This window comes from Pelophylax lessonae (genome assembly GCF_965119305.1).
Source record: "Pelophylax lessonae genome assembly, chromosome: 3".
Lineage (NCBI taxonomy): Eukaryota > Metazoa > Chordata > Amphibia > Anura > Ranidae > Pelophylax > Pelophylax lessonae.
In genome coordinates, this window is record NC_138770.1 from 283,996,711 (window position 1) to 284,021,264 (window position 24,554).

The following is a 24,554-nucleotide window of genomic DNA, read 5'->3' on the forward strand; positions in this document are numbered from 1 at the left end:
AAAAAAATGATGGTATATTTATTGGTTGTCCTAGATCAGTCTTTCTGAACCAATGTGCCGCCAGAGGTCCTTCAGGGATCATGGGAGAGAAGGGCTGTCAGATGAGCCCAATCTCCGTCTAACTGTACATCGGCACTGATAGAGAGCTAGGGTAGTCTCAAAAGTGAAAGGGAGGGGAAGTGTGCTGTGCTCTCTGCTTCCCCCTACAGTGCAGTACCCCGCTAAATGAAAAAGGTACTGTGCTAGAAAGTTTCAAAAGGCTTATATATATTTGTGTGTGTGTGTGTGTGTGTGTGTGTGTGTATATATATGTATGTAATATATATATATATATATATGCACGCGCAACTATGTGTTTGTATGTGCGTAATGTATGTGTGCGTGTGTACGTACGTATGAACATGTGTCTGTATGTGTGTTTGTGTGTGTGTGTGTGTTTTAATCCTGATCCCCCTATTCCTGTACCATCAGAACTGCTTTTGTAGGGCTTGTTAGTGATAGCAGCAAGGACTGCTGCTACTCTGAAAAGCAATCCATGCTCAGATCACTTTTCAGAAGCATTTAACAGGTGGTAAAGAGGCAATATGTTGCCTCCTCACCACCCGTAAATGCAACATTACAACACCCCAACCATGCAATGCACACAGTTGCAGGGTGGTTGCAGTGCAGCCCCATTCACCCTGGGTATACCTCCAGCTGTAGCCACAGCATGTGTACACCCCAGCTGCTGCCTTTGCAGCTAAAGAGGGAGAAGTTGGGGTGGTAAAAACAGCTCAACCATGTGGTTTTACCGCCCCTCTAACCTGACATGTGAACAAAGGCTTTGGTTCACACCTGTGTGGCTGATTGCTGCGTGTAGGGCAGCCCATTCATTTCAATGGGCTTCCCTACCTGCAGAAATGCAATGAAAGAAGTCCCTGACCCCTTTTTTTTTTTTTTTTAATTGGGCTGCACCGAAAGCACCCTGTTTTCCAATGTGTGAGGTACCATTAGGAATTATTGTCACTCCTAAAGAGCAGAGCATTTGTCTGTGTGTCAGGAATGAGTGCGATTTTGTGCTTGTTTCGCAGTAACATGAACCAAGCCTTGGACAGGGGTGCCTCAAGACTGAAAATGCTTTTCAAGGGAGCTCCGACTGAAAAAAGATTGAAAAAACACTATCCTAGATAGCAATGTAAAAATCAGCCCATGCGTTTTTTTTTTTTTTTTTTGTTTTTTTTTTTGGTTCAGCCAGCAGGTTTAAGAAGGGAAAAAAAAAACCCTATTCCCCCCCCATTCACACACTTCATGTGGATGGGGGAATCCTTCCCACTGAGTTGTATTCTGACAGCAAGGAGAGTTTCCCACCATCAGAATACAGTGATCTGTTCTGCCGGCTATGATAAATTGGGAAAAACCCAACAGGGTGGTGGTATAGAAAGGAGTCAATCGACTCCTGTACACCAGCCTTTCCAGACATGGATCACAATTCAGCCTGTCCTTGATGGAACCAGTCCACATTTGATCCATGTATGGCTTAATACGTTAGGTAGTATATTCAGGTGAGATATCCTCAGTTCCCATCTTTCGTCCCAAATATTTTTACTTCCACCGACACAACACAGGCCTCCCTTCACTCACACAGTCGTAGAAAAATCTAGGATTTTCCCCACACAGTAAGCAAATTCACTTATCTCATAACATGGCAGAAGCTACAGGATGTTCTGTTCCTACCCATTTTAAAAGGTGACGAAATCCGCAGCAGATGAAGACATACGTAAAGACATCTGATAGGAATATGTCTGCATTGTTGGTCACTAATTACATTTAAACTATCAGTTTACGTTATTAATTAGAAAACAAATTTAAACACACACGTTTCCTTCAGATATAATACTTTATAACACTTGTATAGATGGTGCCCAGTGGGCCCAATATGATAACATACAAGAAAGATAAATAAATATGCTGCAGCTCTTAGTAACCAATCACAATTTTAAAGATTAAAAAGCTTTTTCATTAAGGTGCATGACCCTCTGGCAGACAATCAGATTTAATCTTTTTCTTCATGAGTAAACGGAGTTCTGTTCATATCTTGTTTAAAAAAAAAAAAAGAAAATCCTTATTTTATTTCCCTAGGTATGAACCTGATTGGGCACCATGGACAAAAACAAATTTTTGTTTCCATTTTCATAACTAGCTTCCCCTTTAATGAAACCCTGTGCGTAAAAACAAAAGATGGTCATACCCCTTCTCATGATTTTCTGAAAATGCTAGTTGCCTGACAGTTCTAATGGCTTTTGTACTTTCTAAATCAAAAGTAGCAAGTGCCTAGTAAAGTCTTAAGAAAATAAAGAACTCTGGATCTGTATATACTTGTTTCTGGTCATTGACTTGAGGCGGGGGTGGCCCTCGTGATAATCATATGTAAAATCCAACAGGCTGGTTGTACCAAAGTTGATCCATCAACTTGGTTCATTTGGTTCATTCAGCTTGACTATACATGTTTTGAATCTCGGCCGGTTCCTGCTGAACCAGCAGAGAATCGAACTGCCTATTACCGGGATAAGCTGACATATTATTTACAGCAGTCTCCTCATCACATTTGACATATAACTCCTCCCTCCAAATCGCACAAACTAAGGCTGCAGTATGTTCTCCCATGAACTCCAGCACTCTACTCCCAAAGAGACATCTGCACCCTGACCATCCTTTGGAAGTAATGGTGCCCATACTCAAAACCGCATGTGTGTACCAAGTAGGTCCATTACTTATTGCCTTGCAGTACATGCATTTAAAAAGCTTGACACTGGAGCAATGGCCTGTAAAGTACTGTAGGGCAATGTGAGGTAAGTATTTATTTTATTTTAAGTTATGTGAAGGCCCAGGGGTGGGTGTGCAGTGATTAGTATTGGTAAACTTACACTTGATATAAACCTATGGCCAATCTGAAGATATTGATTAATTTGCCAGTAGTAGTTTGGAGTGCACAGTCTTTAGGTGTTGAACAGTGTATGTGAATATTGTGTGAAAAGATACCTTGCAATATCTTGATCATTCTCCATCCAATGATCTAAAGCAAGGGTGTCAAACTAAATATCATCACGGGCTGTATCAGCATTATGGTTGCCCTCAAAGGGTCAGTTATATCTGTAAGACTATATAAATGTATTTACTCTTTATTATAATAAACTATTGCCTTTGCAATAGATTTTTACGGGTTTTTGTAATAACTTAAGTCTTAGGCTGGGCTCACAACATGGGGTGTGGTGTGTCTCTGTTTTCAGAGACAAATCAGGCCCGAATTTTAGCCTGAACTTGGACCTGAAACAGAGCCAAAGACGCAAAGGACCCCTGTGCAATGCGCTCCACGACCGCCCTGGAGAGGTGTGAACTGGCTCCATTCAGAGCTGGGCACACACTCCTGTCATGTGAATTAGATGTGGGGAAACCCACATCCAATTCGAATAAGTGTGAACCCAGCCTTAAGCTGTGAAGGGCAGGCGCAGACTAGGGATGATCGAACTTTTGAAAAGTTTGGTTCGACCAGAACACCCGAACCTCCCAAAAGGTCGGCCCGGATTTCAGAACCCCATTGAAATCAATGGGACCCGAGCTTCGGTAATCAAAAAACACAATTTTGAAGCCCTAAAACCCAATAAATGCCCCTAAAAAGTGCCTAGGGTTCTGGGTCATACCCCAGGGACTATTAATCACACAAAAAAAAGTTCTTAAAAATTGTAATTTTTGATAGAGAGCCAATTATTGAAAAAATAAATAAATAAAATTCTTTGGATTTAGTATCTGGGGGGTCTAAAAAGTGTACCTGTGAAGCTTCAGCTCTGTAGCATGTCCAGAACCATAAAAAAAAAAGATCGTTTGTATTTTGTCACTTATAGAACAGGTTAGTGGCTTCTCTCTTTTCACACCTTGCCGGTTTAGTAGCAAGCGTTTTTTTGGGCATTTTCTGGGGTCTTTTCAGGCAGGCAAAACATCTGAACTTGTGTATACGGGTATATATACACACATACTTCTATGTATATATACACCTAGACATATATAGGTGTGATAGTAGCAGAAATATATGCTTGCGCTAATGAAATAATTAACACCAATATAGTTACGCTCCTATCACACCTATATATGTCTAAGTGTAAAATACATATAAGTGTGTGTGTGTGTGTATATATACCACTATACACAAGTTCAGATGTTTTGCCTGCCTCCAAAGAACCCAAAAAAATGCCGAAAAAAACGCTAACGCCCAAAAAAAAACGCCCAGGTGTGTTGTTGCAGGCATTTTTTGGGGGGTTTTTGGAGGCAGGCAAAACATCTGAACTTGTGTATAGTGGTATATATACACACATACTTGTATGTATTTTACACTTAGACATATATAGGTGTGATAGGAGCGTAACTATATTGGTGTTAATTATTTCATTAGCGCAAGCATATATTTCTGCTACTATCACACCTATATATGTCTAGGTGTATATATACATATAAGTATGTGTGTATATATACCACTATACACATGTTCAGATGTTTTGCCTGCCTCCGAAAACCCCAAAAAAATGCCTGCAACAACACACCTGGGCGTTTTTTTTTTGGGCGCTAGCGTTTTTTTGGCATTTTTTTGGGTTCTTTGGAGGCAGGCAAAACATCTGAACTTGTGTATATGGGTACAATCACATTCCTAGCATTCTCCTGCCCCCTCAATTGGCTTTTGCTAATGGTTCTGGTCCAATCATGGGCTTTTAAAGCCCATTTTCTGTCCCATTGCATTTTGGTCGGTTCTGGTTGCCGAATTCCAAACTTCGAACAGCCAATGTTCGGGTCGAACCGATGGTCGACCCGAACCGTTCGATCATCCCTAGCGCAGACCAGCACAGAGACCACTCACACTCCTATAGCAGTTGATGCAAGTCTGAAAAGGAGAATCGCACACCGCTGGTATCATCCATAAGAGACTTTATTGGAGACTGCCCAGACAGAACATGGTTCTGCCATGGTGTTCTGTCTGAGCAGTCTCCAAAAACGTTTCTAGGGGATGGTAGCAACACTTAACTCCCAACTGTCCCTGATTTCGAACAAAGTCCCTCTTTCCTCCTCATTTGTCCCTTATTTTGGTCTTATCTTTATAGTTGTATATCAAATGCACTATTTATCTTTTAAAAGGTGTTTCACAGTGCTAAACCATGCATCCAGTTTCTAAAATAATTCTCCTTTTATGGCGTGTGCCATGGGTGCGTGTCCTATGCCTACGTTTTATTGCTAATGGGTATCACTCATTCCTATCGGAAAAAGTTGGGAGGTATGCCAACGGTGTATGACCCTCCTTTTCAATTGGCATAGAATTGTATTATTCTCATGTTAATATTAAACAGATGTCCAGAGCACACACCCCCTTCCCCTTACATCAGATGTCAAAGGGCCCCCCATCATTAGGAGTCAAGAGTGCTCTACCCTGCAGACCTGTCAGTGAGGGAAGATCCCCACTAGCTGGGGGACTAGTCTTTTCTTAACATGCTACATCCTTAATATATGTGCAACATGTTATAAAAGGTGAACTTATCCTTTTAAGCTTTGATTTAAAAAAAAAAAAAAACTGGAAGCTGATTGGTTTCTCTGCAGAGCTGCACCAGATTTTGCACTCTCCAATTTTAGTAAATCAACCCCACGTTATCAGTGATATAAGATCAAAGTGGTGGTAAGACTGAAAAATGGAGGTCATTCAAATACAATCTATTTGACTTATATCTATTTCTGTGAATTCAACAAGACTAGTTGAGTAATTTTCCATCTTCAGGCACTTTTGGTTTTTTTGCTCTTGCATCTCAGTCTAATAAAATGACTGATAACTGTGCTGGATTTGTTGCAGGGGTTTTGTAACAAAGTTCAGGATTCAGTGAACATCCTTGCTTGTAGAAGAGACGCCAGCAAAAGCTAAGGACACAATAGGTATATACTGCTTAAAGTATGTCGTTTTTATTTACTTTGAAAATCTATACAAGATGTGAATATGATTAAAATGACAATTTCCCCCTGCTTGATATGTTGGCTTTGTGTCATGACTGCCCAGTGTCTCACAGCTTTAGCCCTAATTTTCAGTCTAGATTATTATTGGTCAGTGTTTACATTGGGGCCTTGTGCGCATGGCTGTATAAATAGAGCAACTAGTATGCAGGATATTGCTGGCAGTAAGATCCTGCATAAAAAGTGCTCTGTACGCATGTTACATTTGAGCAATGTTTACATGTGTACAGCAAATGGCCCAGGTAATAAGACGTAGGTGGCTTCTGAAGAAAGCCACCTAGTGTCCTTCATTTGCTAGGGCTTAGCCTGGCAAATTTTATTTTCAGGCTTGACCAGTAAATGTGGATGGAGTATAACATTTAATCTTTTATAGAGTAGAGATTACAGTGAGCAACTTTTCTTATTGAAGAACGGATGCTGGCAAACGTCAGAGACTATTTGTTACACCCAGCAAAGGTTTGTCAAGATATGTATTCCAAATAAAGTGGATGTTCAGCAAAAGTTCAAGGACTACTTTAAAAACTTGCCCCTATGAGTAGCTTGCCATCACTCCCTTTGTGGCCAAGTTGTTCTGAAACACAAGAATTACACCAAGCTATAGACAACTCCCTTAACTACTTAAGATCGGAAGGATTTGCCCCCTTCTTGACCAGGCCCTATTTTGCGATTTGGCACTGTGTTACTTTAACGGACAATTGTGCGGTCGTGCGATGCTGTACCCAAACAAAATTTACGTCCTTTTTTCCCACAAATAGAGCTTTCTTTTGGTGGTATTTGATCACCTCTGCGATTTTTGTTTTTTTTTGGCTAAGTTCAGACTGGTGCAATGTTGGACATTGCATGTGATTCGCACCACACTGCTGTGCAGATCACGTGATTTCTGTCTGATGCAAATTCAGTCATACAGATTGTATGGCTGAATTTGCATCCCATTTGCATCAAAATGGTACAGGACCCTCCTTTTTTGGTCCATACTTGAATCAGATCGCATGGGTATTCACATTCATGGGATCCAATTCCTGCACCATTTGGCAGTTTGCACTGCGATCTGCAAACTGATCTGAGGGTGTCATTAACTTTGCATTAACACCCGCAGCGGTTCGCAGATGTCAGTGTGAACCGCCGGCAGGTGACATGCAATGCGGGAACCCGCACTGGAATCGTGGTGGTTCCCGCATTGCATAGATGTGAATCAGGACTTAGTGGCTAACTACAAAGATTTTTATTTCACACATTAACAAGAATGATTGTAAAAATGTGAAAGTGATTATAAATTGCTGTAAATGCTGCAATAATATTTCAACGTGTGCTTATAGAAAATGCATTATACTTCCCTCTTTAATCCCACTTGTGTTAAGGGGTTAGGTAGCCATAACCCCTCACCCTGAGGGGTTATGGCTACAAATAGGACATTTGCTTAGATGCTATCATTCTACCTATTCTTTTTAAAATAAGGGTACATAGTAACAAATTCCTGTGTACCATACTGAACTATCCTCCGTTGTGCGCTGATTTAATGATGGCTTTGTTGGCTTGCCATAACTATGCTATGTTAATATGCCCCCTTGTTAACACTGTACTGGATTTAGGTTTGTATTCAGTACTGTCTTGCTTATCTGAAAAAAACCTTCAGGTGTTTTAACAGCACACATAATATACATACATAGAACACTTGCATAGATATTAGCTTACCTTTTTCTTGTACAGAGATTTTCCTCACTTTCACTCATCACTAGTGATCTGCTAGTTCCACCTTGGCTTGCTTCATGCATTACTTCAATCTAAGATTAAATGCAAATTAAATAGCTGCATGTAATACAATTAACAAATTCTCAGCAGCATAGCATCTTAAGTGTGCACAATAATTATGTCCGTGTGAACAGCTCTATCAGATGAGGACAAAACTTAAGAAATCATTCCTTAACTAGATCAACATTGTCAAACTGATGATGATGATGATTACAACATACAGATTTTTTTGTAGGAAATACAACTTCTGTTTATTTATTAAAAGCACATAATGAATGCTAAAAAAAAAAAAAAAAAAAAAAAAAAACTTGAGTTTCATGGTCAATTTACATGATCAATTTAATTTAATTTAATGATCAAATTTCTTGATCAATTTACAAAACTTTATACTGTTACACCAAGAAGGTTTTGTAAATATGTGCAAAGTCAAGGATAATGTTTAAAAAATCGTATACTTTATTTACTGGGACAGAACCAACAACATCAAACAACATTAAGGTAATAAACTCTGATGCGAAATCTAAAATAAAATTAAGTGATGGGTTTTTCTCTGATTCTGTTCTTTTATAAAATAGGATTAGTGAAAAATGACTATCTCCTATTTTATTTATTTTTTGTCATTTTTGGAAAATATAAGGGTCCCCCCATTTTAGACATAAGATACATTAGGAAAGAATGTGTTTAACTGTTTTGCAGATAAAAAATATCCTGCTCAGAAGTAACTTTACCTTATTGGAGAACTTGAGAAATTTGGCTCCCTAACAGATTTTAAAATCGGCTGTAATAAATCAAAATTTCTGAATCTAGGTATTAAGAGTAAAATTGTTTACTCAGCTACATTATAAATTCCAAGTATTTGGCAAGCTAAATTATAGAATGACTTGAAGAAATTGCTAAAATGTCCTCACTCAAGGAAACATGGTGCCTGTAATTTGGAAAAATGCACTGTTTATTGAATATTTGACGTCTCTTGTCTGCTTCTGAAATTAAAAAGTTCATACCATCATAGCATTTTAATAAACATATATTCAAACTTAATTTGAAATTGTAATCCTATGCCAAACCAGTAGGTTTCATTACAAGGCTAACAATTTGGTGAGAAATGGTATCTTGTATAATAGTAGTAAAAAAGTTGTATACACTATTTACTGTGTTTTTTTTTTTTTTGCACAATCTATAATTCATTTTAACACATTATGCTGTTTTTTTCTTCCTTTTTTTTTTTTTTTTTACTTTTCATTAAAGTGGTAGTAAACCGTCTGGCATAAAATATGAACAATGCATATCCTTCTATACTGTGTACTTTCCTCTATCCAAAACACTGAACTATCGCATATCTTTTGAAAAAGGCACGTATGCCGAAACATGTTAAGAGGACTCAGTCAGCACAGCTGTTTTATATACTCTACACGCTTTTCTGTCATGGATGTTTGAAAGTGTATCAGCCGTTTTTAGAAATAAATTGTTTTAGCAATATTACGCTATATGTCCCCCATTTTTCTTTTTTGATACACCCCCCATTGTGGAAGTGGATTTCGTGATTGCTCTCATCTATTGGGGATCTACACGCTGTCCAACGTGGTCGGTGAATCTTGTGGGGAAACTCCATCACTTCTTTCAAGCTTGGTTTGATTCCTATGCTATATGGCATTTGGAGTCCTATTCATTCGGTGAGCGCAATCCTTTTTTATACCTTCACTGGTGTAGGGATTAGCTGTACTATGAGTTTTTCACATTTATTTTTAGCAATATTATGCTATGTGCTCCTCCTTTTGTCTTTTTGAAGTACCATCTCTTGGGGAAGTGGAGTCTCCGTCTGATCCTCGTCATCAGTGATTGGCACGTTGCTCATCGCGGACGGTGAATCCTGTGGAGACACTACAATATTTCCTTTAAGCCTGTTTGACCTCTTTGCCATAAGGTATTTGGGGTCCTTTCCATTTGGTGAGCGCAATCTTATTTATACCGTTATTGGTGGGGGGATTTGCTGCACAACTTGGTCACATCATTTGCCACCATCTTTCATGATTGGATTTTTCTTATCATTATTCTATGCACCTAATTGCTGGTTCAATTGGACTTTTTATGTTGTCGGACATTTACTCAGTTTTTAGCGCTACACATTTTTTCTTTTTTGGTTTTTTTCATATCCTTCTATACTGTGTACTTTCCTCTATCCAAAACACTGAACGTCTTTTTGTTCTATAATCGTAAGGAATAGGTAATAAATATTAAACTAATTAACCCACTCACCCAGCGCTATATTAAACAAACAATGAATTTGATGTTAATCCCAATTCCTTTACGGGAAAGGCTTGTAGGCAGGTGAATACATATTTGAGGAATTTCACCTCATTTGTGTCTTCATCTAATGGGCGTGCCTTTGACATCAAAGATTTTATATCATGTAATACCACACGTGTGGTTTATGGTCTGGAGTGTCCTTGTGGCCCAATTTATATCGGGCGGACCAAGAGGACCCTGGCCATAAGAATCTCGGAACATATGGCTAACATCAAGAAGGGTTTCAAAGACCATAGTGTTTCACTTACATTTCAAACATTGTCATAACAGTGACCCCTTGAATTTGAAGTTTTGGGGTATTTAAACTGTTGACTCAGTATGGAGGGGCTCTAATAGAGTAAAGGAACTCTCCAAGAGGGAAACCCAGTGGATTTTCCTTACTGATTCTTTGCATCCCAAGGGTTTAAGTATAAATTTAGACGTGAATTGCTTTATAAGCAATTATTGATTTTTTCAGGTTTGTAGTTGGTTTTTATATGAGCTATATAAACCCCTTGTGAGGGTAGGTTTTATAATAAGAACTATATTGTTAAAAGGTTCTGGTTCATAGAGAGTGATTTACTTGGGTGAAATTTATGAGTTTACTGCGTTTTTTTAGGATACTTAAATTTTTTTAAACAAAATTTGTTCATATGAAATTTTGTTTTTTATGTGAATCCTTTTATTATATTTTTTTTTATATATATGCATTATATATTGTATATATACATTTTAACAGTATATGTGATATAAATTTAAATTGCATTTTATTAAGGATATCAATTTTGAATTATTGATGTATAATTTTTAATATGTTTTGATGTCATTGTATTGAATAACTCAATTTGATATAGTGAAAACTATTGAGTTATAATTCTCGGGTATATTGTGCTCCATTCTTACCATATCCAGTGTACTCCTTATGAACGTAGTGACTTGTCAGCTCGGAGCCCTTCTTTTAGGGTATCTAGGGGTTAACTTGTCCAGTGAAGGAGGAAGCTGTGGTAGTGGTGGAAGTGTGCTATATATATATATATATATATATATATATATATATATATATATATATATATATATATATGTCTCCCGAGTGTGGGCGGAAGTGTCGTGTACTCAAAGGGTCAGCTGTAGGAGTTGAGTATGACACCGCCCCATGTAAGCCAGTTAAGAGGTGATTGTGCCGCGTGCCCACGCCCTCCGTAGAAGTCCTTTGACGAAATGGGTAAGGGCGTGAGCACGCGGTCACCAAGGTAACGTCTGATTGTTGGCTAGGTACCGAGACGCTGAGTGGAGTCGGCGGAGGAGACAGGTTACCGATTTTTTTTTTTTTTTTTTTTTTTTTTTTTTTCATAAGTTTTGATTTGATTATGCTTGGTTACAACATATCAATGTGGGTTGCATTTTAGGGGTAAGGGGGTTATTTGTTCAAAAAATCTTATGCTGGTTTACGCTATGAGTCCTCCTTCCTTTATTTTCATGCCTTGCATATTATATGAGACTCTAAGTGAATAAATAACGTGGTTGGTGGAATATCATCTGGATTGGCGGCTCTTGTTGAGAAGCGGGGCTTGGATCTTCCAGGTGGCATAAACCTCAAGGAGATTGGAGAGACGCGCATTAACAGTCGTATCTAGTGAGTGTGAATTGCTGAGGGGCTTCACAGTGGTGCGGTGGAGGTGCACGCAGATATTTTTTGGAATACGGACTTTTTTTGCAGCCCTTTCTATTCTGTTCACTTGGATATTGGGGAATTTCAAGCCATAGAACATTGATTCTTTGTCTTTTATGGACTTGTGTGCATTATTAATGCTGAGGGTGCGACTCTGTATTAATTTTGTGATTATCTAGTCATTGTGCATCTATCCGGTATTTAGTGTGGATGTACTATTAGCGCTGCTAGTATGCATTTATGTACTCATAATTAACCCTATTAGGTTAATTTCTTTGCACCTGTGTTCACATGTCTTTTCGTTCTGCTCCCTCGTTCCTCTGATCGTCCGACTTTTGTCCAGAGTTGTGTTTTGCTGGTTGGAATGTGCCTAGACTGCACACAAATTTTCTCGGCCAACAAAAATCTACTTCAGAAGTGATGTCATGTGCTGGTTTACTTTCTGTGTGTTTTTTCTTCTCTGAGCATGCCCAGTCTTGCTCATCAGATTTTTGTCTGCCGAAATCTATACTGACTGACGGAAAATCGGCCGTTGGGTTGACGGCCAACAAAAATTTTATAGCCTGCACACCAGATTTTATTCGGCTGAAAAGTCAGAGTCGGTTGTCGAAAGCATCATACTAACAAGCCGAAAATCGGCCGATCGGACGTTGGCCGAAAATTCCCGGCCAATAATCGATGCGTGTGTACGAGGCATTAGTCACTTCTGACAGGTTTTCCCAACACCAGGTGAGGAGCGCTCCAGCATTAACCCAATCAGGGCTCAGAGCTGCTCTCACCGAAATTTGCACTGTGGGACTTCAGATCTCTGCCCACTGCTGCTGGAACTTGAAAAAATCTTTGATCTTTTTAAAATGCTCCAAAGACAATCGAATTGCCCTACACTAATTGATTAGAAAAAAGAGGTTGAACATTTTATACATTTTTATTGTTGGTCCCTAGAAATGTGTATCCAATGTATGGATGGGGTGGATGTACGATGCGCAAGAGATACCAAATGATTGAATATGACCTCTCTCTTGACTTATGGTAACCAATTTGTATGTCATGAAACAGATTAACATCATGCTTTATCCCTTTAAGTTAGAATTTACTGTACCCGGGTAATAGTTAGGTGATATTTCTCTCCTCTTTCTTTTCACCCTCTTTACCCCCCCCACTTTTATTTTAGTTCCCTGGCAAATTTCAGTCAAAGAGTCACCCTGACCGTATACAAGGCGTTTCTACATGTATTGTTGCTTTATTTTCACATGGGTTTCCGCATACTGCAGAAGAGAAGACAGTCGCAGAGACTATTGGTTTATTATTATGTCTATTAATATGTATAGTCTGTTATGTACATGTCTTGTGGTACATTGTATGTTTTCAGAGAACACTTGTAATGTTTCTTTTACTCTGCATGGAAAATCAATAAAACTTGATAATACAAAATTAATATGATTCAAAGAAGAAATGGCTTCAAATAAAAGACAAAACTTTTTTTTAGTTTTGGATAGAGTGGAGAAGGGCTAGTATGGCTGTTGGTTTTTTATTTCTGTCTGTGCCCCTGTTAGGGGGATTTACCCTCTCTATTGAAAGTAATCAAAAATCCTAAATTATGGGTTGTCCCCAGAAAAGTAATAGAGGGGAAATCTTCCAATGCGGTCACTAGTTCGGGGTCCCCAAGGAATTCCCTTAATTTTCAGGGTTTTTTTCTCACTTCCTGTTTGGCTATGGGACAGGAAGTGAAGGGAAATCTTTGCAATGGGATACAGATGGCGGAAAAAAAATCTGAGAGAGGCTATAACCTCCATCACCTGGTGCTAGTCACATGTCACTGGGTATACGTGAGGGTTTTCAACCTCTTTAATTTGTTTTTACTGTATTTTTTCTTTACATGTATAAGTGTATACAAAAAAGAAAAAAAAAACAGTTCCAAGCTGCTTGTAAAACAGTCCTCAATGTTATCAAACTACTTGAAAGAAACTTTTCAGGTCAGGGATACAGATGCTGCTATTGCTGATTTGCTTTTGAAACTCCTTGCTGCAGCCTGTCATCTTTACATGGAAGCTGCCTTTGCTGGCATGCTTTTAAAGGTACATGCTCCACACCATATCCTTCCACGGAATCTGATTTTAAATGTGCTTGCTCAAAGCCACCATTCTTACATGTTTTTTGCCTCATAGGTCTAAAATTGCTCTGGGTCAGTGGCTTACCATGTAAAAAGTTATACCTATTCCGAAGCTTGCACCTTAAACAAGTGAGCAGTTCCCATATTTCTATCCTGTGGACAAATGACAATTCCCATAACACTATCCTGACAGTTCCCCAACCATATCCTACTTGACCAATGGTGCCTAAAACCTGGGATGTGCTCCAAGATATAAAGGTAACAATGTGATCAGTGTTTCAACAGAGGTGCACTGTGTATGTGCCTGGTGACATGCAGAAGCCGGAGACCCTAATTGGTAGCTGCGGAGCATTAAAGCGACAGACCGTTTTCTTTTACGGTACCTGGCAGAATTAGGTTTCTGACTCACAGGGGTTTAAGTACTAAAGGCAAATCCACTGTGCACTACAAGTGCACTTGGAAGTGCAGTCGCTGTAGTTTTGAGGGGAAGATGTGAAATTAGGGGAAGCTCTGCTGATTTCTATCATCCGAACATGTGCAAGCAAAGATGCTGTTTTTTCTTTTCCTTGCAGGTCTCCCTCAGATCTACAGTGACTGCATTTCCAAATGCACTTGCAGTGCACTTCCAAGTGCAGTTGTAGTGCATAGTGGATTTGCCTTTAGTAAATAAACTCCACAATCTCTCATGCAGACTTAAGCTACACTGAACAAAATTATAAATGCAACACTTGTTTTTGCCCCCATTTTTCATGAGCTGAACTCAAACATCTAAGACTTTTTCTATGTACACAAAAGGCCTATTTCTCTCAAATATTGTTCACAAATCTGTCTAAATCTGTGTTAGTGAGCACCTCTCCTTTGCCGAGATAATCCATCCACCTCACAGGTGTGCATATCCAGATGCTGATTAGACAGCATGATCATTGCACAGGTGTACAATGTAAAAGAGTCCGCGCTGGACCTAAAACAATTTGCAGGAAAATGTTGACCGTACAACTGATGACAGCGAGACATTCTTCTAGAATAGTGGCAAAATGGATGCTGTACAGAAATCTGTTGACCATGCATTTGATGACAGTGGGACATTTTTCAAATACAGTATGGAGAGCCTTGCTTGTACAAGTGCTAGGAAGCGAAATGATGACCGTGCATTCCACAGCGGGACAATTCTACGGACTAGCAAAGAGGGTCAGCTGGCTCAGAGTGATGGAGGCGCAGTTGAAGCCCTGGTACAAGCAAGGAGAACGGATGCGTGCAAGCTGAGAGGCACGGTCCGCTTTGGAGAAGTGTTCTCTTCACAGATGAATCCCAGTTTTCACTGTATAGGGGAGATGGCAGACAGCGTGTATGGCATTGTGTGGATGAGTGGTTTGCTGATGTCAACGTTGTGGATCGAGTGGCCCATGGTGGCGGTGGGGTTATGGTATGGGCAGGTATATGTTATGGACAAAGAACACAGGTGCATTTTATTGCTGCCATTTTGAATGCACAGAGATATGGTGATGAGATCCCGAGACCTATTGTTGTGCCATTCATCCACCACTATCACCTCATGTTACAGTATTTTAATGCACGGCCCCATGTTGCAAGGATCTGTACACAATTCCTGGAAACTGAAAACATCCCAGTTCTTGCATGGCCAGCATACTCACCAGACATGTCACCCATTGAACATGTTTGGGATGATCTGGATCGGCGTATACGACAGGGTGTTCCAGGTCCTGCCAATATCCAGCAACTTTGCACAGCCATTGAAGAGGAGTGGACCAACATTCCACAGGCCACAATCAACAACCTGATCAACTCTATGCGAAGGGGATGTGTTGCACTGCATGAGGCAAATGGTGGTCACACCAGATACTGACTGGTTTTCGAACCCCCCCCCCCCCCCAATAGAGTAAAACTGCACCTTTTAGAGTGGCCATGTATTGTGGCCAGCCTAAGACATACCTGTGCAATGATCATGCTGTCTAATCAGCATCTTGATATGCCACATTTGTGAGGTGGATGGATTATCTCTGCAAAGGAGAAGTGCTCACTAACACAGATTTAGACAGATTTGTGAACAATATTTGAGAGAAAAAGGCTTTTTGGGGTCAAAAGCGTTGTGTTTATAATTTTGTTCAGTGTAAATCGTTGGTCAATAGGTAACTGCATACAAGATTTTGCCATATGTTACATAGGTTGAAAAAAGGCCATCTAGTGCAACCAGCAAAAAAGAAAAAAATGAATAAATAAATAAAAACGTTCATGCACAGAAACCTATATCCACAATTGACCCAAAGGAAAGCAAACAATCTCTTAAAGCATGGTCCAATTATCTTCATCAGGGATTCCAGTTGCGTAATTGGGGGTTTTGGCTTGCTCCAGGTGCTTACTCTTTGGAGGTGCTGCAGCGCCAAACTGTTTTGATTAGCTCTGTTTTGTGCAACCCAAAATAAAAAAAGGTCAGACAGTCACAGCACCCCCAGAGTGTCAGCAACCTCTGCTACCCTGACAGCGGCAGTTCAGGGCCATGAGAAGTCTCCTTCCCTGCTTTGGGCATATGACAGAGCCTGAGGGAGGACTTCCTCTCACTCTTCCTCTCACTCTTACCTGCCGGTGCAGCTGGTCTGATAAACGACTTTAAGAAGTGGAAGATCCATATCAAGGGGTCTGTACTGGGGGAAGGGGGTGCTGGTGTCTGTACTGAGGGATATATACTGGGGGGAAGGGGAGAGGGAAATAGTGTCTGAATTGATGGGTCTGTACAGGGAGAAGGGGATGAGTATCTGTAGTGGGGGTGAGGTTGTCTTTACTGAGGGGTCTGGACCATATACATTTTGAGCTGAGCCACTGTGGTTCCTTTCAGGTTGTTACAATACCATCCCAATTATGGAACTGCGCTCCACTCTTTTCTTCTATATACACAGAGCTGAAGATAGTATCTAATCCCTTCTCTTTGTCCCCAGCCACCAACTCTGTTCTTTTTAATATGAATATATTTAAACACATTTTGGGGGTTTGTCTTGCTCTCTTTTGCAACCTGTTGATTATTTTGAAATGGTTATGGATGCATATCAAATAGCTAGTTCACAGCTAGTTTGAACTATCAGATGGCATGGAGGGAGTTGCATTGTAGATCAGCAGCCAATACACAACTACCTGCCCCACCTAAGTATGCTCACATTTGTAGAGCAGTAAAAAAAGATAGTTGAAACAGCAGTATGTATTTGCATGTGGCTCATGGGTAAACCTTTACTGGCAAACGTCAAAACCTTGTAATGTCTTTTCTTATTACTTTAAATGATTTAAATCCGTGGGTACAATTTATTTGTTGCTAACAGTTTTACAAATAATTTTGTAGAATACTTATTTGAGTAATATTTAATACAACAACTTAATTAACCTTAATAGAACTGATGTTATAATAAGCTATGGTGACTAAAGTACAGTGCTAGCATGAGGTGCATGCATTGCATCTGTCACTTTGTGTTTCCTTCTACCCTTAAAAATGTAGGTGAGGAATGACGATCTTAGACTTTGCTTGTGTTCCAGGCTGCAAGCTTAGACCAGAATGGAAACAGGGGAGTAGAGCAGAAGAGCCACATGCAGCCCTCAGGGATGCCAGTTGGACATCAATATTTAAAAACTCCAAGGCTAAGCTGCATAGAACACAGAGTATCATTTTACCTTTATTCCACCTTTTGTCTTCTTATTGTTCCTTTTTCTGGCCAGATCAGCTTCAGAGAGAGATTTTGGAGGGGCACAGGGGACATCTGGTGCTCTTCGTGTTGTGGCTGCAAATTAAATTTTACATTAGAATCGTTTTTGATGATGAAAAATAAAGCTCATATGTGTTTATTTTGTGTCATTTTAGGCAAGAAACTGTACCTAATTGCCCAGATTGTACAAAAAAATATCTAATAATATGAAACTATTTTGTAGGTTTGTACCATAGGTACAGTTGAGTCCAATGTTTTATGCTCTGTTATTTAGTAAGAATGCCCACTGTTTGTGTTCTTTATTTAACTTCTTATTGAATTTAAGTTCTTATTGAACTTCTTGAAAAACATAGATGGTACTGACGCATTCCTTTCAGTTCACGTTGAATCTGCATTGGCACTGGGTCCGACTCTCTTCTTCCCCTTATTCAGACCTCAATGGGAAGGCCAATCAAGTAGACCCTTGAGCCCATCCATAACTGGCAAAAGTTCTTACTGTTTTTTTTATGACCCTCAGTTGTGCTGTTTGCTACTCTTTGTGAACAGTAAGTATTGTCATCTAACGTAATCCTGTTACTGTAGTATTATGCTGACCCTAAATGTATTTATTTTATTTATTACAGATACTCGTCATTGTGCTACATTCTTTAAAAAAACTTTTTCTTTACAACAGATAGATGGAGTTCATGGAAAAAATAAAACATTGAAAAACAAATAAAAACTCCAATTAAAGTAGAACTATGGGCAATGTTTTTTTTTTTTTTCATTTTGGATAGAGCAAGGAAGAGTTATAACCCCTGTCAGATTTTTTTAGCCATCTGTAACCCATTGCAGAGATTTCCCTTCACTTCCTGTCCCATAACCAAACTGGAAGTGAGAGGAAATCCCTGCAAATTATAGGAATTTCATGGGGACCCCCAGGTCACCGGAGCTAGTGTCCCCACTGAAAGATTACTTTTCTGGGGACAACCAAAAATTTGGGATTTTCATTTACTTTCACTTTTAATGATAATAGTAAACAGGACAAATAAGGAGGGTGAATCTCCTTAACGGGGGCACAGACCGCAATTAAAATTGACAAGCATTCTAATCCACCTCCACTCTTCCCAAAACTAATAAAAAAAAAGTTTTGTCTTTAGTTATACTTTTGGTTAAAGCTGGACTCTGGAATAAGCAAAATGTGTCTACACACAAGTGTGTCCCCAATTTAATTTTGGTGTGCTTTGTGTATTTTTACAGATATCTGCAGTAACACAGTGTAACAAACAATTTGCCTCTGTGCAGGAGCTTCCTTTTTAATTAAGATATGTTTCTGTTGCTTTCCCCATTTTGCAGGGTGATTGGTCTTGTATCCACCCCCCCCAGAAGTTGTGTAGGCAGCCTGTAGTGAATAGTGAACTGCTGGTTCAGCTCTACTGTCTGCACAGGCTTATGGCAGCACAGTGATGATATCCCTGCCACTTTTACAAGAGTAACAGCTGGGTTTGCAAAAACATTTGGTGCACACAAAGTGACGTTATATCCTTTGTGGCTATTACAAAATACATTTAAGTTTTTGTGCCTGAATTTCAGCTTTAAGAGCAGACCAACACTTAAAGTTTAACTCCTGAGTGCCAAACCTTAGATCATCAGGTACGAATGAAACCGAAAAGATACTAAGAGAATTAAAGATACTGCCAAGGCTGTACTATTTTATTAGTAGAAATATGTGGAGAGATATGGCTGAGCAATCTGTTAAAATATCGCCCATTAGGCTAGCACACCACTAATATCATCAATGCCTGCATAGCAAAACATGATAATGATTAAAAAGTTTAATGTTTCCTAGGCATATTGTCCTCCCCCCTTCTTCCCTAGGACTTCTTTCACTCTACTTGCCCCGCTTCCTCTTCTGTTTCCTTCCTCCTTTCTACTCCTCTATACTTCTATTTTTGCTACTTCACAGTGTTTTCCAATTGACACTCTCTATATCGCTCTATATTTCTTGTGCTTTTAAACTTGAATTGAAAATGTAATTAAAATGTTTGTAAATTAAAAAGTATAATGTTGGATAGTGTATCCCATGAATCACTGCCAAAACATGGCTAAACCAGAGTGCGTGTGATTTGATCAACATGCCAAACACCTAACATATTACAAAGGTTAGAAGATTGTACTGTTGATCTTTATATGCACTTTATAATCGAAATCGAATTCAAATCCACATAGATATAAAAAAAGTCACATCTTCATACTTAGATAAGATCAATGAGTTCACGTTGTATAGAATGGCTGCCTGCAGAGGGTATTTGGTTATGTACAGTAACTAATCGTGATTGGTTATCCACAGATCTAAATGTTCATTGGAGTTTAAGCAACACATGAAAACAATCTGTGTTTAGAGATGGCCTTGTAGTTCGCCCAGTGGGTCGTATCTTGGCGAACTTTGCTCGTTCGCTGTTCGCCGATCATGCGAACATATGGCGATGTTCGCGACCGCTATATTCTTTTACATTGTGAAGAACTTTGACCCATGACACATCCATCAGGTGGTACAGGGCAGCCAATTGAGACATTTCAGCACATGGACATACCCCCTACCTTATAAATAGACCTGATCTGGCTGCCATTTTACATTCTGCCTTTTGTCAGTGTAGGGGGAGGTTGCTGTGTGGAGCAGGGACAGACTGTTAGTGACACGAATCGCTAGCTAATGGGTCTACTAAAGTCCTTTTAAGGACTGGAATAGGTGTACTATTTTTTGGTGTGCAGTATATAGGGGTGTAATACACTTATAATATACTTTCTAACATAGAAAGCATATTATAATGTATTTGGGTACTGTTGTCGGTTTCGCTGCGTTAACTCTGCTACACACAGTGACAAAAGTTACTGGGAATTTTTTTTATAACTGGTGTGATATACCAGTAGCCCCCCAAAACGACAGATTGAAGTGGGGTGTTATATAACAATTTACTTTCATAATAGTGTATTTGGGTACTGCAGAAATTTTGCCTCTTTCGCTGCGTTAACTCTGCTACACACAGTGACAAAAGTTACTGGGAATTTTTTTTTTAAAACTGGTGTGATAGACCAGTGGCCCCCCAAAACGACAGATTGAAGCGGGGTGCTATATACCTTCTTCCACATATACTGCGCTTCTCTAGAGACGTTTGTCACAGGGTCATTTAAAAAATGACAGGGAGAGGAAGAGGCAGGCCCTTCAGCAGGGGTAGTAGGGCAGGAGCACCAGGCTGGAGCCAAAGTGGGAAGTTGCAGAAGGTGCGTTCGATTACGTCAAAAGACGCACCAGACTTGGTTGAGTGGCTCACTAAGCCTTTCTCTTCTGCACCCTCCTTATCCTCTCTATCTGCACCCTCTTCACTCTCTGCTGTGTGCACCCCCAAAGACACTACCACCAACACCACCACCATATACCCTCCGCTTGAGTCACAGGAATTATTTACCGATCCAACACAAGACATTTACGATGCGCAGCCATTCTTGGCATCGGATCAGGGAGAGGAGGTAGCAACAGCCTCCACTCAGCAGTCTTGACGATAGTACCCAGATCAGCCCAAGGAGGTTGATCCCCATAGTTGCTGCCTACTCCAAGATCTCTAATGTTAGGGGTGGGGAAGGTGACGTAGATGATGCAGAGGCAAAATTTCTGCAGTACCCAAATACACTATTTTGAAAGTATATTCTTATATAACACCCCGCTTCAATCTGTCGTTTTGGGGGCCACTGGTCTATCACACCAGTTATAATACTTTTTTCTAATTGCGTTTGTCACTCTTTGTAGTTGTAGTATCGCTGCAGAACCGCTCACCAGTCACAATGCTGCACAATACAAATCCACTATAATATGCTTTCTAGATTAGAAAGTATATTATAAGTGTATTACACCCCTATATACTGCACACCAAACAATAATACACCTATACCAGTCCTTAAAAGGACTTTTGTGGATCTATTAGCTAGTGATTTGTGTCACTAACAGTCTGTCCCTGCTCCACACAGCAAAGTCTCACCTGGCATGTCGAATACATTCTGGGGATCTTGGGCGGCGCAGCGGAAGAGATGGAGTAGGAGGAGGAGAAGAAGAGGCAGGCCTGCATGCAATCCATGGCGGTAAAACCAAATCTACACGGGTGCCACCGGTTACATGCTTGACGGCTGTCAGAAGGTTCACTCAGTTGGCAGTAAAAGTTATATACCTTCCCTGCCCGTGTTTGCTAGACCACGTGTCTGTGGTCAGATGTATCTTGGCACTGACATTGTGTGCCAGAGATACATTCACTTGCCGCTGAACATGGCCATATAGCTCTGGGATGCCCTTCTGCGAGAAATATTTCCTTCCTGGGACCTTCCATTGTGGTGTTCCAATGGCCACAAATTTTCGAAAGGCCTCCGAGTCCACCAGTTTTATATGGCCGTAGTTGGGAGGCTATCCGTTCTGACAAGCCAGCGGTCAACCGTTGGGCAAGAGGGATATCCGGCGCCATCATTTTTTTACGCTCGAACATTTGGTCCACGGAAGCCTGCCTTTTTCCAGAAAAATGTGAGGATGGCATTATGGAAGGTGGAATGGAGGACAATTGTGAGGAAAGAGGAGAAGGAGAAGAGGCTGGATGGTGAGAGCCTGGAGTGTGGCTTTGTGGGTTCTGACGGCGTTGCTCCCACTGGTCTCGGTGATGGGAGTCCAGGTGCCTTCTTAAGGCGGTCATCCCTAGGTGAGTGTTGGGCTTACCGCGACTTATGCGTTGACTGCAAAGGCAGCAGATGGCAACACTATTGTCAGCAGCGGACACGTTAAAAAAAGCCCACACTGCTGAGCCATGTGCCTGCGTCCTGGGAGCGCCAGATGTGTCCATACATGGTTGATGGCTCGCTCCTGATACAACAGCAGTCTGGTTTGTCCCTCCTGTACAATGTAAGTTCGGCCTGCTTCTCCTCCCTATCTGCTGGTCCATCTTTCCCTCTGAGCTCCCCTCCTCTTCCTCTCTTGTGGGTACCCATGTGATGTCCATGTTATCATCGACGTCACCTTCCCCACCACTAACATTTGAGATCTCGGAGTAGGCAACCATAGCGGGGACCAACCTCCTTGGGCTGATCTGGGTACTGTTGTCAGACTGCTGAGTGGCGGCTGTTGCTACCTCCTCTTCCTGATCCGAGGCCAAGAATGGCTGCGCATCGCAAATGTTTCGTGATGGATCGGAAAATAATTCCTGTGACTCAAGCGGAGGGTATATGGTGTTGGTGGTGGTGTCTTTGAGGGTGCACACAGCAGAGAGTGAAGAGGGTGCAGATAGACAGGATGAGGAGGGTGCAGAAGAGGAGGGCTGAGTGAGCCACTCAACCAAGTCTGGTGCGTCCTTTGACGTAATCGAACGCACCTTCTGCAACTTCCCACTTTGGCTCCGGCCTGGTGCTCCTGCCCTACCCCTGCCATCCCTGCAGAACGGCCTGCCTCTTCCTCTGCCTGTCATTTTTTAAATGACCCTGTGACAAATTGACCAGTACTGGGTGGCAACGTACTTAGACCCCCGGTACAAACAAAAAATGGCAAAAATGTTACCACCATCACAGAGGGCTGTCAGAATGCAGCACTTCCAGGCCTTGCTTTGAGAAATGCTGCATTCTGCTTTTGCGTGCACTGGCAGAGGAATTTCCACTCACAGAGAAACAGTTGCGGGTACCAATCCAACAGCGCCTGCAATAAGAGGGCGGTTTGAAGATGTTGGTCACTTCTGATATGAGATCATTCTTTCAGCCGACCCATCCACAGCTGTCCTTCAGATCCAGCATCAGGGAACGCCTAGACCGACAGGTGTCCGACTACATCGGGTTAACGGCCGATGTGGACGCTCTATGAACCCCTGGACTACTGGGTGGACAGTCTTGACCTCTGGCCAGAGCTTGCAGAATTTGCAATGGAATTGTTGGCTTGCCCCTCGTCCAGTGTCCTGTCCGAAAGGACGTTCAGCGCAGCAGGGGGGATCATGACCGATAAGCGCATTCGCCTAGCTCACGACAGTGTTGACTACCTCACATTTATAAAAATGAATGAGGCATGGATCTCGGAGGAATTCAACACATGTGACCAGTAGACCATGTTTGATTCAAATTCCTCATGACAGCCCACAAATATATACCACCACCCATAACAATTCATGGTCCCTATCTTGGGTAAATACAGCGGCATAAAAGGCCATTTATGTCCATTGAATGCCTAATTTTTGGGGCCTGTAATTACCGACATTTATCCTGTGAATGCCTAATGTACCTCCAGCCACAGAATACAAAATTCTTTGCTGTCAGGTGAACACCTGTGGGCTATATTTTGGGGCCTGTACTGGCCGACACTTCTGTATCCTGTGAATGCCTAATGTACCTCCAGCCACAGAATACAAAGTTCTTTGCTGTCAGGTGAACGCCTGTTGGCTAATTTTTGGGGCCTGTACTGGCCGACACTTCTATATCCTGTCAATTCCTAATGTACCTCCAGCCACAGAATACAAAGTTCTTTGCTGTCAGGTGCAGGCCTGTTTGCTAATTTTTGGGGCCTGTACTGGCCAACACTTACTTTATCCTGTGAATGCCTAATTTTTCAGACTGGAATTGAAAATCAATGGATCTGTAAACTTTCCCCAAATTGTGGAACGGAGGCGGACCCATTTTACAGACGTGTGAATGGACCCTATATGTATTTGACATGTATTTACCGGCTGCTGTCAGTTCTGGCTGATTTAGAAAAAAATATTTTTTTATGGCAACTTTTCCAATAGCAATACTTCTGGTATGTCAGTGTCTATGTTGTGGGACTATGTGTGCACAGCTAGTAAGTATTTTGTGGCTGCAAATATGACCTGGAGGTTTTTTCATGTTCGCCTGCTATTAAAATGAATGGGACCCGCCGCGAACCTGCGGTTCACGAACATTTGAGCGAGATCGCACGAACCGTTCGCGAACCGTCTCGTCAGATAATTGTCCATCACTATCTGTGGATGCAAAACAATACAGGAACCATGGAAACTCT

General features: G+C 40.9%; 1 protein-coding gene across 5 annotated transcripts in view; it reads right to left on the reverse strand.

Annotated features, from left to right (window-relative positions):
- The window catches only part of MCF2L2 (MCF.2 cell line derived transforming sequence-like 2), a 529,158-nt gene that overhangs the window by 245,984 nt on the left and 258,620 nt on the right, over positions 1-24,554 (reverse strand). For all 5 annotated transcript variants that reach the window (XM_082251878.1, XM_082251880.1, XM_082251879.1 and 2 more), the window contains 2 exons: positions 17,499-17,605; positions 7,708-7,796 (listed from right to left, as the gene is read on the reverse strand). In XM_082251878.1, the coding sequence (XP_082108004.1) occupies positions 7,708-7,796; positions 17,499-17,605 (196 nt within the window). The remainder of the gene's footprint in view (positions 1-7,707; positions 7,797-17,498; positions 17,606-24,554) is intronic.